The 18,628-nt window shown below is 34.1% G+C and overlaps 1 protein-coding gene across 1 annotated transcript in view; it reads right to left on the minus strand.

The window, feature by feature from the left end:
- Window positions 1–18,628, minus strand: part of MMP16 (matrix metallopeptidase 16) — a 369,344-nt gene that overhangs the window by 68,961 nt on the left and 281,755 nt on the right. The window contains exons 5-6 of the mRNA XM_027865020.1: window positions 15,560–15,721; window positions 13,440–13,651 (exon numbers count right to left, since the gene is read on the minus strand). Coding sequence (XP_027720821.1) covers window positions 13,440–13,651; window positions 15,560–15,721 — 374 coding nt within the window. The remainder of the gene's footprint in view (window positions 1–13,439; window positions 13,652–15,559; window positions 15,722–18,628) is intronic.

Here is an 18,628-nt window from a genome sequence, read left to right on the forward strand (position 1 = left end):
TTTTTGCTATAAATTAAGACAGAAGAAAGAAGGATTTTGCAGTTAAATGGAAAGATAGTTCAAAAATCCTCTTTGGTGAGACAAAGAAAGGAGTTGAGTTGGTAGGATAGGTTTTGTTGTATTCCCAAAGGAGAAAAGATATATTATTTCTTCAGAATTTTGGTCCCCATACATTAAGAGTACTATTGGAACCAACAAGAGTTGTTGAGGGTGAAGTTGAAAAGAAATTACAGGAAGAGCTTTATAAGACACATCTGATCAAATCAATATAAACCCCAACACTTGTTGACTTCAATACAAAGGATGGTAAAAAGCAAGGATCAAGAAAAATATATGGGAAAGTGTGATTGAGAAGAAAGTAAAGGAGACAAAGACTTGTAGATTCTACAGAAAAGACAGTCTTCATTATGAGGAACACATTTTTTAAAAAAGTAAGCATGGAACTTGGTGAACACTAAACAATAACACAAAGAATGAAACTGATTGCATTTTACCAGACAATGAAAGATTTATGATGTGGTGGTCATGGTTTGGTCAGTTGACTATACAGAGTCAGACCATCACCAAATCTGAGCTAATACCAGAGTTTACAGTAAAGAATAATAAAGAATAGTTGTGAGAAAAATATATGGCATGTGATTAAGGAATTATTAGGTGGTGCTGAGCCTGGAATCAGGAAAACTCATATTCCTCAGTGCAAATCTGGCCTCAGATACTCACTAGTTGTGTGACCCTGGGCAAGTCACTTAATCCTGTTTGCCTCATTTTCCTCATCTGTAAAACGAGCTAGAGAAGGAAATGTCAAACTATTCTAACATTTATGCAAGAAAACCCCAAAGGGGATCACAAAGAGTTGGATATGACTAAACAACAACAAACCCTTATTATTTAATTTTTAAAATGAACTTTTAAAAAGAGTAGACTATAGACATGATATCAATATCAATTATAACAATTTTATCCAAAAATAAAACCGAAGTAAATTAATTGCTAGAACAGATACTGTATTGATTGCATCAAGCCCAGGACACTGGAGAGCTTCCTGGAAGAGATCTCTAAACTTTAAAGAAATTTGGCTGGTACATCAACACAAGAAACATCAAATAGTATACATCTCTGAGACAGATAAGACAGAAAGACAATGACCTACAAAGATCAAAGAGAGAGGAATAAAGGTTGGATTGTTTTCAGGAAATTCCAAAGAACTTTTACTTATCCAAGCTTCCCATAATAGCAAAAGCCCAACTTTAAAGTACAAGCATTTTACCAGCACTGCTACAAGAGAGTAAGAACTGGGACAACACTACCTCTGGAGAGCTAACGGTGATTATCACATAAAGGGTAATGGAAAGGTGGGATGGTTGATGTGAGCAGGCTCTACCATATAACCACTGTTGTTCAATTGTTTCAGTTGTGTCAGATTGTCTATGACCCCATTTTAGGGTTTTATTGGCAGAGATATTGGTGAAGTTCGCCATTTCCTCCTCCAGCTACAGAGGAGTAACTGAGGCAAACATGGTTAAGTGACTTGTCCAGGATCACACAGCTAGTTAAGTGTCTGAACTCATGAAGATGAGTCCTCCTGATTTCAAGCCTTTACGCCATCTAACTACCCTTATATAACCACTAAGAACTCCCTCCCCCCCAAAAAAGAACAAGAATAAATATTGTCATCAAATAATTGTATGACAGAGAGAAAAGATTACCTGTTAATGTGGCAAAAGTGAGGGATGATAGTTAGAAGCCAGATTAACTCACTGTATCCTTGTAATGACAGGAGAGAGTATGGAAAGCCTTCAGAACATCAAGTAGATCTCCTGTAACAAACTTTTTTGAGGATGTGGATAAAAGTTGCAGAGAATAGGTGAGTGTAGATAATTTGCAAACTCATGAATCAATGAAGCCACAGACCTATTTGAATATTTATGAGTATCATTTATTTTACCAGGAGCAGTAATGGTAATACCACCCTAGAAGTGTAATTTTCTAGAAAGGGAAAAGGACACAGATAAAATGCCAGACAAATGCTGAAAGATAAGAGGTTTCTGTGGAACATAACTTCTGCACTAACCATTTTGTCATTGTTTAAAAAGAAAACACAATTTACTTTTGGGACCAAGTAAGGATGAACATTAATGAATGGAACTATTGCAAATTGCCATAGTCATTTTTTTCTCCCTTCAACACATACTATTATTCTTTTTTCTTGCTACTAGCTCTATGTAGTTGTTATTTTTTATACCTTGCACATCTTACAATGTTTCCTGGTTGATACCAATCATATCATTTTAGATGAAAAAAAAACATTTCTTGATAAAATAAATAAATACTTCTAGAATCCTTAGATGAATAGATCTTCTTTAAAATAAAGTTCACATAATTCTAGGGACACAGTTTTTATAAGCAAAGCAAATTGGAAATAGGATGGTACTGGTATGTACTTTTAGTTCTCAGGAAAAATGACTAATTAAATATGAAAGATATACAAAAATAAAATTAATTTATTTCCAATAAATTAAATGAAGCATTCTGTGTAATTTTCAACATTAACAAATACAAAAAAGTTGGAGAATTTTTTTTTCTGTTTTAGGCTCATCTGTGTAAGCATAACAATGAAACTAAAGGTATTTCATTAATTTGAAACTGCTGAAATTCTCTGAACTATGAACTATGATGATAAATGACTACTCTTAAAAAGTTTCAATAAACAATGATGGGCTATAACAGTTATTTAAAACCAAGGGAACAGGAACACATATTTCTGACAAATAACATTTAGAAAACTGTCATATTTTTAAGCTAGTAAGGAACTACGTTGTTAAGTAGAAAGAAACATTTTCAATTTGGCTAATATTTTTAAAGAAGGAATTTGTATAAATTCAAAGAACTATTTTATGTCAAATCCAATTTTCAAACAAATGAAATTTATAGTAGTGAACAACACCCCAGTGCACAAAATGTGTCACTAATGTTCTCATTATGACACAGGAATTGTTTTTCATGGAATATTAAAACAGGGAAAGAATCCATGGTTTTTAGGGTAACCTTCCCATTCAACAAATGACTAAATGAAGGCTCATAGAGTCTCCAGTTTTCACAAGACTACACATTGGACAGCCTTATTTGATTTGATTTAATTTAATTATTCTTTATAGAATATTCAGAACATTTGATACATATCCACATATATGTACATGTGTTCTCATCATTTAAGAACTCTTTCAAAATATGTAAAAAAACCATCCATAAGTTTGCCCACCATGAATGATTCTCCTGTACATCCTCCCAAAAGTCTGACAGAGGTAACCCACTCAGGAGCTTGAGACTTTGCTTGCTTTCTCCTGACATAAGAAAGATATCAGTGGATCATTTAAGACGTCCAGCTGTCTTCCCTCATTCTCATTATTTGATTAACTCCATTTTTTATATATAATTTCATCCAATTCTTTTATAACATCTTTAATTCTATTCTTTAGAGTTCCTTTTAGTCAATATCTTGCAATATAATCATATACACCACTTAAAATAACACAACACCAACATGACAATAAAGAAAAGTCATAATTTAGAATAAATAAGAGCCAGTTTTTGGAAACAATATTTAAAATTTACTTATTTCACTGAGGTATGAAATATTTTCAAAAGTAATTTAAAATCTTTTAAGTATAAATCTTTACCACAAATCAAAACTATGAAATATTGATAATCAATTAACATACATTTCTCATTGTCTCACAAAATGTTTATTCAAATGACTTGAAATGTCATTTTATAAAGAAAATATTTTTGATTTAAATGTCAGCAATAATTTCCTTTTAATGGCTTTATAATATAGCATCAATTTCAATAATTATTAATAATGAAATATAATAAATACTGGCAATATAGAGTTAAAAATATCCCAACATACTTTTGATGATTCTTTACTCTGAGAGTTGGTGTTTTTGTCAATAACACAGTTTTTTGGTCCTTTTACCAAATGGGTATTTTAATTCAATTCATTGATGAAAATAATTTGAAAAATAATCTTTAATGTCCATGTAGTTATGTTGGGGCATCTAGGCGGCACAGTGGATAGAGTGTTGGACCTGGAGTCAGGAGGACCTGAGTTCAAATCTAGCATCAGATACTTACTAGGTATGTAACCCTGGGCAAGTCACTTAACCATGTTTACCTCAGTTCCTTATCTGTAAAATGAGCTGGAGAAAGAAATGGTAAACCACTCCACTATATCTGATGAGAAAAACCCAAATGGGATCACAGAAAGTCAAACATGACTGAAATGACTCAGCAACAAGTTTTCAAGTTACACAGGGTTTAATTCCATATCTTGCTATGTCTATTCATTAAGAAATTTTAAAAATTAATTAAAATACTAATGTGATGCTAAATTATTTTATAGTTGGGTATACCTATACTAAAATACATTAAATTGTAAGTCTCATGACATATTTAGCTTTAGGAAGAAGAAAGAATACTTTATATTAAAATTATTGCTATCATTATTATTTATTAGGACTATGATTAAAATTATACAATATGAATTCCCATTGATATTTCATGGAACAGAGTTTAATTGTCAAATTTTAATGGCTATGACTATCGTAATCTTACCCATTTGCAGGATGCAGAACAAACTTTACCTGCCTTCATAAGACTTTTCTGCCTTTCTTTGATCAGTCTATACTTATCTCCCTTTTCTTTTAGCCATGGAATAGGGAGTCCTTAACTTTTATTTTAGTGACTGACCGAACTGTGCTTCACTTGACCCATTCTTATCCATGTGGTTTGTTAAACTTAATTATTCTTAAACCCAGAGAGTAGAAGCAGGACTTATGGGTAAAATATTAGGTAATATAGTTTTTGGCTCCAACATTAAGTACTTCAAGGGACACCTAACTAATAACTTACTAAATGCAACCAACAGGAATATATTCTCTTGTTTGATGGGGAGTTTTATCATTGGTGATGTTCAAAGATAGATTGGAAAATAATTTGTTAGGGATATTGTAGAGTAGATTTGTACATCATGCAGAAAGTGTAAAATAGCACATAAACATGCTGAGCTGAGAATCATGAAGACCTGGGTTCAAATTACATCTCCAGTATTTAACGTGTGTTGACCATTAGAAAGTCATTTAACTTCTTTGAAATTCAGTTTCCTCATATGGAAAATAGGGATAATGACACAATACCAATTTCATAAGTTTATTGTGAAACTTAAATAAGATAATGTATATAAAGGGCTCTAAAAGTTTAAAGTTTTAAAAACATTAAAAATAGTACATAAATGTCTAGATGATATCTAAGTTACAATGTTAATGATCCTGTGATTGCTTCCTCCCCAAAATTTAAACTCTTTGAAGACAGAGAGCATGATTTCTACTTATGTTACTATCCCCTATAAAGTGTTAGCAGAGAATTACAAATAATACCATTGCCCAAAGAATATTTGAAAAGCTATTACTTAGTACTGATTATATTTGTTGGCTATTTGGAAAGCACTGAATTGGATGAGTGAAGTTGATCTGGTTTGATTTTATATACAGAGATTCTTGTTTAAGTTAGGACTGGAATTAAAGAACCCCTTCCAGCTCTAGAATTTATGATTCTATGTGCTTTGCATATGCATGAGAAATGAAAAAGCACATTTCAATTCTTAAACAATTAAAATTTACCTGGCATACAATCATATGTACACATGAAATTGTCAGATGGGGAAAAAAAACAAACCTTAGTATAACCCCACAGAGGCAGGATGCCACAGAGAACCAAATGCTAAGTTTGGAATCTGGAAGGCTGGCTTCATATCTGACTTTAGATAATTACTAGATATGTGACCTTTGACAAGTCATTTATGCAATATACCTCCAACTTAGGACTTATCTACTAACTCAAATCGGCATTGTCATCTGTTTTGTTGGAAGACTCTTCCATATTCTGACAGCCCTTCTGATGTTGAAATCTTAGATTACTCATATATTAAAATACTATTTTTTTTTCAGTAAACAGGGAACTCAGATTTTTTTTCTGCTATGTTAACTGAGATTCTCATTACCATCATTGTTCTAATATCTCTCCATCACAAATGCTACTTCATAAAATTAGCTAATTTCCATCAGACATGGTAACATTTTTCTTCATTTTCAATTGCCTTTCCTTATTCATGCAATTTAATGATCCTGCTGAATGTTTATTTTTTTCTGGAATTTTTAATAACTTATGATAAATGAACCCAAGGTTAATTGCTTCACTTACTTTTTTCCTTATTACCCAGCTCCAGAAGTATCTATTCAATAGAGAATTTTTATAAATAATCAAGAAAAAAATGTATGTACAAAAATACATACTCTGCATATTCAATTAATTCACAACTCTTTCGCAACAGTGAATATTTTTTTCTTTTTAAAGTGCAAATGCCTACTTGAAAGATGCTTAGTTAAACCTTCTGAGGTTGCAGTCACTCATAACATGTAACTTGTGTCACGTGACACAACAGAAGAATAGGGAAGCTTTGTAAAAATCAAAAGTTCAAATCTCATTAAAATATGACTTTGCTTTTGTTATTTAAGATAAGATGTGAACTGGGCAGAATATAAATGATTAGAACTAAGTGGGATCCTAGAAAAGAAATATTAATGTGGGTTACAGAAATTGGGGATAGGTTCAAGGAAAGCTGAATCTCATAAATGGGTAAGATAGAAATTAGTGGGAGGGAGAAGAGAAGCCTTCTGGGAAAGTAGAAAAAAAAAACAAGTTAAAAAGAACCATGCCTTTTTTTTTAATATAGGGCACTGAGAAGATTAGTGTCCTTAAAGCAGTAGATTTCTATTAGGGCAAAATGGCATATTAGATTCCTAGAGTGAGTTCACTGAAAACATAGAACATCAGGGAGAAAAGTTTAGATTTGTGGCAATAGGCAAGGGAGGGTATGTTTATTTTCCCACAGAAAAGTAAAACTAAGCTATCTTTATTGAAGATTTGTCTGGCAGTAAAATGCAGGACAAACCGGGGGTAGGGAGAAAAAAATGTGGGAAGTTGGAGGCAGAAAGGCTAGTTAAGATGTAACCACAATAATTCAGGTGAAAGGTGATGAGCAATTGCATTAAGAAAATAAAAGGAGGAGAGAGGTTAGAATGTAAGGGGAAGTAAAGGTAAGTTATCACAAATTAAAGTGATGATATTGTCAAGAGAGAATAGAAAGGATTTAAGAATAGACTACATATAAAGCATATGGAGAGGAAGGAGTAAAAGTGAGATCCAAAACTTAGCATTAAAGATGCTTGTTGCAAAAATGGCACTGGACAGAAAAAATTAATTATCCTATAATCTTGTTCATTAAGCAAACATGTAAATATAGGAGGAAGGTAAAAGTTAAAGAAAGAAAAAGTGGGAAAGAAATAAGTTGAGATAAATGGAAAAGAAAGAAAGCACACAGAAGAAAACAGTTTACATGTGGTCAATAAAAATTAATTCTGATTAATTTAAGTTAAATGTTGTTATCTATTAGAGGAACTATTCTTAGCAAAAGTAGAGACAAATGCAGATTAAAATAATATGAGCTGGCAAATCTGAGGAGCTTTGCTACCATATATGGTGGCCTAATACATGTAGCAAAGAATGTAAGACGTAGATCTTTAACTGATATGTGTTCATTCTTCCCTTATGAGAAGGAAAGTTTTAGAAGGCATGTCCAATACAGGTGAATGATCTATGATAATGACTAAGTAGTTTTATTTCTAATTATGTGAACTACTGAAGGGAAAGACTAATCTTTATTCAGTTAATAGCATATGAACTCTCATTATGTGGTGAGAACACTGCACTAGGTACCTTTTGTGAACCTCTATAAAGAATGTTCTAAAACACACACAGACCGTATCACACAGGCTCTGAGCTGAAGGAATTTGGAATGCTATTTCAATAAGGCACATTCAGAGACAACACACACACACACACACACACACACACACTTGCACGTGCAAGCTGGGTGCTGAACTCAAAGCATGCCTTATTTCTCCAAAGGAAAATAAAAACCAATACCACCACCAAAAAAAACCACTATGAAATTGATTATATTGTATTAAACCTTGGTTTATGCCAAAAACAAACAAACAAAACAACTAGTCAATTCTACCAAGTGAGTAGAAACAATCAATCAAAAGTTGTTTGGCCTCAAGCAGACAAAATAATAGTGAATTTTTGTTTTTTTCCCCTCAAGTATTCATTTCAGTGTCATTTAGTCATAGATAACTATGATGAGAAAAACAATTTTAAAACTATTTCATTTCTCTCATTTCAGATTAGCTATTCCGCTTGAAAGAAAAAAATGGAAAGCATCCAATTAAGCATTTCAAGGACTTCTTAGAAATTACAACTTTAATTCATTAGTTTGAACAAAGTCATTGATTTTTCCTGAACACAAGATGTCCTCATGCACACTATATTCAATCTAGGAACTTTGTTTTTTGAATAAAGGAAAAGAGAATGATGCCAATAATAAATTATACTAATCTATATTTTGAAAATACAGCTTTGAGTACACAGGAAATTTTCTGTAAGTGGGACATTTCATTATTTATTGATTGATGTCAACCACAAATGAGAGCACATTTTGTTATTCTGGAAGATGGACGATATTGCACGATGTAGAAATTGTAACATTCTGCCTATTGCCAATGTAAAAAAAATTAGATTCCTCCCTAGTCTTTGAGTTTGGTTCAAAATATTGATGAGAGAAAACCTATAAAACATAATACGTTAACATGATAAAAATTCTAAACATCCAAAGACATAATATTGCTTCCTTTAAAAACTTTGAAGGGGGCTGCAGCTTTTAATTCTTGTCATTTACTTATGATAAGAACTGCTGAATTTGAATAAATCAACACAAGTACAATCTTGAATCCCTAAACACAAAAACAAACTTAGTAAGAGGCAAATGTCATTCAATAAAAAAATGATGGATCTGGAGTCAGAGGATGTGAGTTTGAATTTATACTCTAAAAGTAGATGCATTTCATTGAATAGCTCAGGTAACCTTTGTGGTCCTCAGTTTACTCATCTACAAAATGTGATGGTGGACAGGTGAGGGAATGTGCCAGAAGACCTGTAAAGACCATTTATATCTAATTCTAAAACTTTAAGTGAGGGAAAAAAAGTGAGAAAAACTTTTTCCTCATTTTAAAAGTGGATTTCTTTTCTTTTCTCTTTTTTTTTCAGAAAGAAAGAGAAGAAAGTAAAATAACAAGAATGTGGATATGTGATATTGGGCAAGTCACTTAATATTTCTGGGTAGTTGTTCACTCACCTCTAAAATACAGAGGTGACTTCTAAATAATAGACATTAAAAATCTTAGTGAAACTTGTGTCTTAGGATGAGAAAGTTGCTACCTGTCCATAGTACCAAATTAATCACTAGAATATATGAAAACATTAGAAGTTTTCTTGACATGGTTAGATGTTAGCACTGATTTGGTTAGAAGTCAACTCCTGAGTGTTAGTGATGAGTATACTGAAATGGACTGTGTCATGTATGGAAAATAATGTGGCCAGAGTATAAATGTATATTTGAGTGATTCATGGTATTGCTTATGGAAAGAGTGATTAATTTGTCATATAGCTCAAGAAGAAAAGGAGTACTAGTGCTTGTGAATGGGGTCATATAGCTCCTTGGGTTATTTGAGGGTGTGTTTTAATATTTGGGGTGTGGGGATATCAGTGTACATTCTTAGGCAAATCCCTATTTTGCAGTGGGTAGATTATGAGAATTTGGGCTATATGGAAAACTGCTGGTGAAATCAAGAATGTATTGGGTACTAATTGTCATTCTTTCTAGTTCAGTTGCCATATTTGAATACCATGCAATACAGATGTTGTTATTCGGTCATTTCAGTCACGTCTGACTCCTCATGACCCTATTTGGAGTTTTCTTTGCAAAGATATTAGAGTGGTTTGCCATTTTCTTCTCCAGCTCATTTAATAGATGAGGAAACTGAGGCAAATAGAGCTAAGTGACTACTGCAGGGTTACATGGCTAGCAAGTGTCTGAAGCTAGATTTGAACTCATGAAGATGAGTCTTCCCGACTGACTCCAGGCCCAGTGTTCTATCTACTGCACCACCTAGCTGCCCCAGAATGTAGATAGCTAACAGAAATATGTAAGTTCAAAAACATTTGAAAAATGGTCAAAGGATGTGAACAGTTGCTAAAAAATTGCAAACTCTAACAATTGGAAAGAATGATTAAAACAACTAATAATAAAGGAAATAAAAATCAAAATAACCCTGAGATTGAATTTCATACCCAGCCATTTACAAAAGATAATAAAATTAATAGCAAATATTTATGTAGCATTTTTAAGGCTTGTAAGTGTACAAATGATACTTCATTTTATCCCCCAACAACCCTGCAAATTAAAAGCTGTTATTATCCCCATTTTATATATGAGGAAAGTAATGTGGAGTGAGGTTATCCAACATTCCCAGGTGTACATGAGTAGTGACTACAGCTGAATTTTAACTCAGGTCTTTCCAACTTCTGGTATGTACTCCACTAAACCACCTAACTATGTCAAAAAAGATGACAATGAAGAAAAATAGTCAATGTTGGAGGGGTGTGAAGAGATAGGCATACCAATGCACTGTGAGCAAAGTTGTGAATTAACACAGCCATTTTAGAAATCAACTTCAGATTATGTAAAGAATGTCATTAAAAGATGATATGGAAATTAATAAGTCCCTTTGACCAAGATTTGGGTGACCTAAGTCACATACCCAAGACCCTCATTGTAATCACACTTGATTGCTACTTTCAGGAACACTTGCTCTTCCAAGGGCATATAAACTGTGAGTCCACCTCAATGAGGGGTCTTTGGTCTAAGAGAGAAAGCCAGATGCCCATCCATTTATTAATAAACAAGCTGGCCCTATTAATAAAATTATTAAATTACCCAGAAAAAAGTAATTTTACTAAAATATTCATACCATTTGATGCAAAGATTACACTAGGCATATGCTGTCAAGAGGTCAATGATTAAAAAAAAGAAAAGATAAAAGACTACATATGCACTATTCATAGCAGCATTTCTTGATAGAAATAACTGGATATAAAGTAGACTCTCATTGACTGGAGAACAGCTAAACAGGGTATGAAGCATGAATGTAACGGAACATTACCATGCTGCAAGAAATGATGAACACATTGACTACAGAAAAACAAAATAAGATTTATATGAATTAATGGAAATTATATAATCAGCATCAAGAAAACAGTATATATGATGACTCTTACAAGGCAAATTGAAAGAACAACAAAATGCTAAACTAAATGCTTCAACACTAAATGCTTCAAAATTAGAATGACCAAGTTGGCCCCCAAAGAGATTATATATTTTTCATAAGGGATGAATCTGGTGGGTGGAGAAGGTAGATACAGTGAGAAATACAAGAACATAGGTAATGTCAAACCAAAATATATGAATAAACTTATTTTTAAACATGCAATGCACCATGCTAGATACCAGAAACACAAAGACAAAAATAAACCACTAAGACAGGAGAGACTGAATTTAATTACTACACTCCACTCACCTTCATGCCATGCCTTTTTATCTCCAACTGCACTCTTCAGCTCCTGCACTGGGGCCCTTTGCTTCTGACTGGTGAGAATTCTTTATAACTAACTCAGTCCACGCCTATCACAATGCTGCTAAAGCACCATTTTTAATCTATTCCATCACACCCATACTTTCTTCTCCATCATCACACCTTTCCAACCTTTGGCTATGGGAACAATAATCAAATCAATACTACTATTTCTGAAAAGATGTCTGAAACAATTGCCCTATGACACCACCCATAATCTGAAAGACTTTCGTATTTCATATACCCCTCCTTAGCCATCACTACCATATAGGATCCTATGTTTTTTCCCCAAACTATTTACCTTACCAAACATATAGAGCATTCACACTGGAGCCTTTTCCCCTGGTGTCTTGTCCTACCAACATTCAACATTGCTATTCATAGCGTTCTACCATGTATTAGCAAAAATATTTTCTCTGGAGAGTTTCATGTCAGTCTTACATAAGAAAAGATAGACAGATTTGTAAAAAACAGATTAATCAAGGAGTGATTATTCACTTGCAAATTAGAAAACTTTATTTATAAAAGCATTCACTATAGATTTAAGTAATGAGTTTTCTTAGCATGTAAAAGAATGAATTACCAAATGATAAGTCAGAGAGTGTTTTTAAAAGCTATATTAATTCCATGAAACTGTATATATGTATATATGTATATATATATATATATATATATATATATATAGTAGTGGTAGAAAAGACATTGATTCAATTTAGTGTAAAATCCTCAATTAAAGTAATCCTCTTGATACTTATTTTTTTTCCCTAGGCAATAGGGTTAAGTGACTTGCCCAGGGTCACACAGCTAGTAAGTGTCAAGTGTCCGAGACCAGATTTGAACTCAGGTCTTCCTGACTTCAGAGCCAGTGCTCTATCCACTGCACCACCAAGCTGCCCCTTGATACTTAAATATTGCGACATTTTTCTGGGTTTTGGAAGGCTGTGTCTGTGGATCCTAAGTTTTGCCAAGTCTGAAAAGATTTCTAGTATGGGCCTGGTGATGGAAAATTGGAATGCCCATATACATACACACATACACATATGCATACATACACACATATATATATATACATTTATAAATCCAGCTAATTATTAGAATTATTGGTAGAGAAAACAATGTCTTCTGGAAACTAACTAAAGGATTTTGCAAGATCACTATGGCTTCTTCATGACATACAAATCCTACCTATAGGAAATCCTGTTTTAACTTACTTATTTTTATGCATTAAATATGCATAAACAAATAGTAATCTAAAGTTGAAACAACCTCCACAAAACAGGCAATACCAAAAAGATGCCATTTAGAAGACAATGTAAATATCTACCAGTAAAATCATAATGTGATGGCAAATATCCCTCACGCAGTTCTGATCTAATTGTAAAGTGAAATTACAGGATTCCTATAAAGATGTCTGAACCAAAGAAACAACGGCTGCTGAGCCCCTGGAAGTGGCTAAGCTCCCAACCAAATCATCCCTATTAGCTTCTATTCATGATTTGAATTATGCTTTTTTATCTCTGCCCAACATGCAGCATTTACTTACCCTCAAATTTCTAGGCATTACAGATTCTGCTGACTTAAATGCATTCCCCAAATAGAACATTACAGCAATCTTCTTTTGCTAGACATTTAAGCCATGTGCATTTCTTTCTTTTTTTTTTTTTTTTAGATTCCTTTTCTAACTATAAGAGGGCTGGAAAGGTGATGTTAAAATGAAAGAGAACTTGTTTTCTAAAGCAACCATGTAGACACTCAATCTCAGGCTAAAAAAAAAAAAATGGCACAGCCTCCTACCTTGAAAACAAACATCTCTCGGCGGAGAATGGCTAGAGTGTTGAAGTTCCCATCACAGATGTTGGGTTTGGCTCCAGGATAGAAAGGTTTGCCAGTGGGAGGCCGTGGAGGTTTAGGCCTGTCATTCTTTCGTGGGTCTATCGGAGGAATAGAGCGGTGTGGGGGCACTGTTGGTAGAGGTCTTGTTGGTGGAGGGGTCTTGTCAGGTGGACCTTTTGAAAAGATGAGGACAGTGCTTGGGCTCACTTAAAACTGGAATAGTGCTGGAAAATATGCTACAGAGAACAATTATTCATCAGCAGAGGATACCAACTAGATGATCTAAGAGGTATTTAAGATCATATAAAGAAAAAAATGAAAATGAATATACAATGCTATTTAATATTAAATTTCCATGCTATGTTCTTGAACTGGATAATCAAGATTTATTTATTAGTTTTCAATGACAGCTTCTCCACTGTTTATCCAGAAACTATGCATAAGAAACCTATATAACATAATCCTAGCTATTAAATAAGCAAATAATATAACAAATACATGTGAACAATTATGAAAGAAAAGATTTACTGACCAAAACTTGTGCTAAACATGAGTATCAGATCAAGCACCATAACTTTTCCAACTTTAAAATTTGGTATCTATTGAAATAATTTAATGCATTTCTGCAAAGGAGTTTCCATTTGAATATTGAATTTGTCACCTATTGATTATAACACCAGCAGCAAAACATTGATTTTCTGAAACAATTTTTGAAAGGAGTCTTCTAAAATCAAGCCAAAGTTCACACACATAATTTGGCAGTGATATTAAGTACCACTTTTCAAGGGATTTTTTTTTTAATGAAAGACACAGCTGTTAACACTTGGTATTTAGACTATGGGAAGGATATTCTGGTGTAGACCTTCTGTCTAGACTGCTAATTCATGAGGTCATGAGAAAGAGCCACCTTTCACTTAATCACTTTGGAGAAACATCCTTTAGCACATACTATATAGCACTATAGACATAAAAATATGCTCTAATATTTAGAATAGAAATATTCAGCTTCTAGGCAAGGACATGTGCATTTTCTCTATCACTGCATTTGACTTCTCCAACAATACGAGCAGCAGGAACGGTGACCTTTTTAAAAAAATCCACTTTAACCCCGAGAGAGCACTTAACACTGAGACATTTAAGTTGAAAAAACTAATTAATGCAAAACAAATTACTGAACTTAAAGTATGTTATTTTAAAATGCAAATGACATCTCCTGGTTACTGTATATTAACATGCAGACAACACAAATTTGTCTTTGCACTGTAAGAATGAAAGTTTCACCCCATTAATTTAGCAAAACAGATTCACTAAATATAAATTACATATGCCATGCTCTTAAAAATTATGGGTGAAATAAATGTATCTGTAAAGGTCAATGATAGTACTGTGGGAGTTAAAGTTACTGTAAAATGTGTAACTTTTTTTTACTTCTCTTACAGTTAATTTGCTCATGTTTGTATAATCTACTCATTTAAAATTTTTTTTCTCAGATATTGCCTTTATTTTGAAATAGTGAACAATATAGCCATGTATATTTTACCGCTCTATATTATTCAAAATTTGGTATTGGTAATTATATACTTTGCAGGACAATTTGTCACATTCATAAACTTCTGTAACATAAATAATGCTGTAGCTGTGAGCAACAGAATATTGAAACCCATTAACAGAGAACTAATGTTTGGGATGTCTGAGCTGGAGTCTCAGCTTCTCATGAATACAACTTGCTGTTCTTATTTTATTATTTATTTGAATGTCCTCATCAGATACTTATATCTTTATTTTAATATTAAAAATATTATCCTTTGTGCAATTTTTATTACAAGTTGTGGGATGGAAATAAATCAATAGGTTTCATCAAAATCAGAAACATTCTCATAACCTATACATTAAGACGTCTGAGTTGACTGCCAAAAGTGCCTTGATTGATAAACATATTTTGCCCATGGAGCATTTTCCCCTCCAGTATTCCCCTCCGCCACACACTTAGAGATCCCATTTGAAATGGTAAAACATAACAAGAGCTTCCAGACTTCAGTGTAGGGCCAACCAAACAAAAGTCTGATAAAATAGTAACCTACCATATATCTTCTGGATGCCTTGTAAATCATCATTAGGTAGTTTAAAGTTGTCAGTCTCCATATATTGGTAAAATGGAGCCATGATTGCTGTGGGATCGTTGGAATGTTCCAACCCTAGAGCATGTCCTAATTCATGAACTGCAACTAGAAAGAGGTCATTTCCTGTTTGAATGAAAAAGAGAAAGAAAAGTTTTAAGAGTCAGAAAGTACTGTAATTAACTACACAAGTGCTGTAGAAGATAATTAAGTGATTCTAAATTTAAACAATAACAGACGGCTTAAGGGTAACAGAAGGAGCTCATTTATTTTAATGTCAAAGCATCATTTTATCATTGACTCCTACTGACCAAAATCAGTGATCTTGGTTGAAAACAATGATTATTCAATTCAATAATAGCGAACAATTATACGTAGCTTTAATATTTGTGAAATACTTTACATATATTAACTAATTTGACTCTCATGACAACCCTACATAGACACTTGTATTATTGCTATTTTACAGATGAAGAAAATGAGGCTGAAAGAAGTTCAATACATTTGCCATGGTCACATATTTAGTTTCTGAAGAGAGAGCTGAAATTAAGTTGTCTGACCCTATTTCTATTGCTCCATCCATAAACATTTATTAAATACCCATTAAATACATATAGAACATGTCCCTACTTTACAAGAGCTTCTGTCATGTTGCTGCTGGCTGACAATGCCATCTTATATCCACATAACACTTTAGAAGGTTCAACTGGATTTATATGTAATATTTTATATCATTTGAGCCTGATAAAATCCCTTTGAGATACAGCATATATTATTAACCTTATTTTACAGATGAAGTTTTTTGTTTGTTTGTTTGTTGTTTGTTTTCATATTGGGGCTTAGAGTCATAAAATTATTTCCTTCAGGATTACAAAGATAGGTAGTGATGGAGCTGAGACAAGAACTCAGTGTTCTTTAAATTAAATTACGTTTCCACCCTGATTTTTGGAGTAATCAGCCTGGTTGTCTAACTCCAGAATTTCTCTAATTCCAACATTTGCAGCAACTTGTTACTACTTATTTAAAGCAGACTCATCCCTGTTCATTTGCTGTTGTAGGGTTTCCTCAGCAAAAGTCCCAGAGTGGTTTGCTATTTCCTTCTCTAACTCTTTTTACAGATGAGGAAACTGAGGCAAACAGGGCTATGTGACTTGCCCAGGCTGTGTCTGAAGCAGGATTTGAACTCAGGTCTTCCTGACTTCCTGTTTCTAAGCCCAGTGCTCTATTCACTGAGCCACCTAGCTGCAGAGAAAAATACAGGATGACCCAAAATCTTACAGCTGTTTTTAGCTGTAAAAGCATAAAACTATGGTAAGACTATATGAACCCTATGAACCCTAAGTGTAAGGACCTCTGAATCCATAGCTCTGGAAGCTTAGAATGAGTAAGTTTTGTAGTTGGTGTTGCTCCAACTTTCTAGTCTAGTTGTATAACTGGACTCTTGCCTTTTCTAGGTCCCCCACCTTGCACACCAGGTCCAATTTTGATCTCTGTGCCCAAATCCATTGGCCTCATACCTTGCTATCTACTTCAGTTCCTCTGGGCTCAGAGTTATGCTTCTTAACGGTGATTAATATTCTGGTCCTGTACCATGGCCCTTCTAGCTGGGTCCTCATTGAGTGTTGCCAAATATCCCTGATGCTGCCTTTGTACTTGAGCTCTACTTTGCATCTGCCTTGAGGTTACCTGGCTATGGTCATTCTCTTGGTTATTAGAGAAGTAGGTCTCTAACTAATTCCTATAATGAGAACAACATTGCAAGAAACAGAGATGCCAAAACAGATTAAGCACAAAAGCTGAAGGTAGTGGAGACAGCATGAGAATTGTGTGAATTTTTGATAACTATACATCTGGTGACTGGAAATATTTTGAAATACTCTTTTATCGCATTTTATAAAAATACCTAATTTTATAAAAGAGAGAGTTAAGAAAGAGAAATTTTATTTTCCATTAAATAAAGATTTAGAAAACCACTTGATCATCATTGACCTCCCTGCTGCTAATCACTTTCTTAAATCTCATCCTATAAACATTTCTATGACCCACTCATACTCAAAACTATTGACTTAGAACTCTTCCAATTCCATATTGTCAGGATTTTCCTATACCACCTAACCCGTCCTAGTTGTCCTTTCTATTCTCTAACTTCAGCTCATCTTTAATTTGTCCCATACTTCTACCAACAGAAATCTAATACTAGGGATGGAACCAAGATGGCGTAGTGAAAGCTGTGACTTGCTTGAGCTCTCCCCCAAATCCCTCCAAATACCTATAAAAAAGTAGCTCCAAACAAATTCTAAAGCAGCAGAACCCACAAAAAGACAGAGTGAAACAAATTTCCAGCCCAAGACAGCCTGGATGGTTGATTGGAAAGATATATCACGCCGGGCTAGGAGAGGAGCGCAGTTTGACATGGGCGCGTAGGCCACAGCAAACCTGGAGCAGGCCTCAGAGGACTGAATCGCCAGCAGCTGTGGCAGTTTCCAGACCTCTCAACCCATGAACGCCAAAGACAACTTAGAAGGTCAGTGGGAAAAGTCTGTGACTGCGGTGAGAGAGAGAAGTTAGATCCCAGCTGCAAGTCCTGAGTGCGGCCCTGGTGGCAGCTGCTTCCAGAGCTTCCAGCCCACAGAATGAAGGGGACTCAGATGGCTGATCAGAGAGGGATTGCAGGGATCTCTTTGCTAGTGCTGAGGTAGGAATCTCTTGTTTTGCCCGTGGTTGAATCTGGGTCACACTTTTTTTTTAATTATTATTTTTATTTATTTTTAGTTTTCAACATTTACTTCCACAAGATTTTGAGTTCCAAATTTTTACCCCATCTCGTCCCTCCCCCGACCCCAAGATGGCATGGATTCTGAATACCCCTTCCCCTAGTCTGCTTTCCCTTCTATCTCTCCCCCCCTTCTCTTATCCCCTTCCCCTTCTATTTTCTTGTAGGGCAGGATAGAGTTCTGTACCCCATTTCCTGTATTTCTTATTTCCCAGCTGCATGTGAAAACATTTTTTTTAAACATGTGTTTTTAAAACTTT

The sequence above is a fragment of the Vombatus ursinus genome, unplaced genomic scaffold (assembly GCF_900497805.2).
Source record: "Vombatus ursinus unplaced genomic scaffold, bare-nosed wombat genome assembly UNPS02000577.1, whole genome shotgun sequence".
NCBI classification, from domain to species: Eukaryota; Metazoa; Chordata; class Mammalia; order Diprotodontia; family Vombatidae; genus Vombatus; species Vombatus ursinus.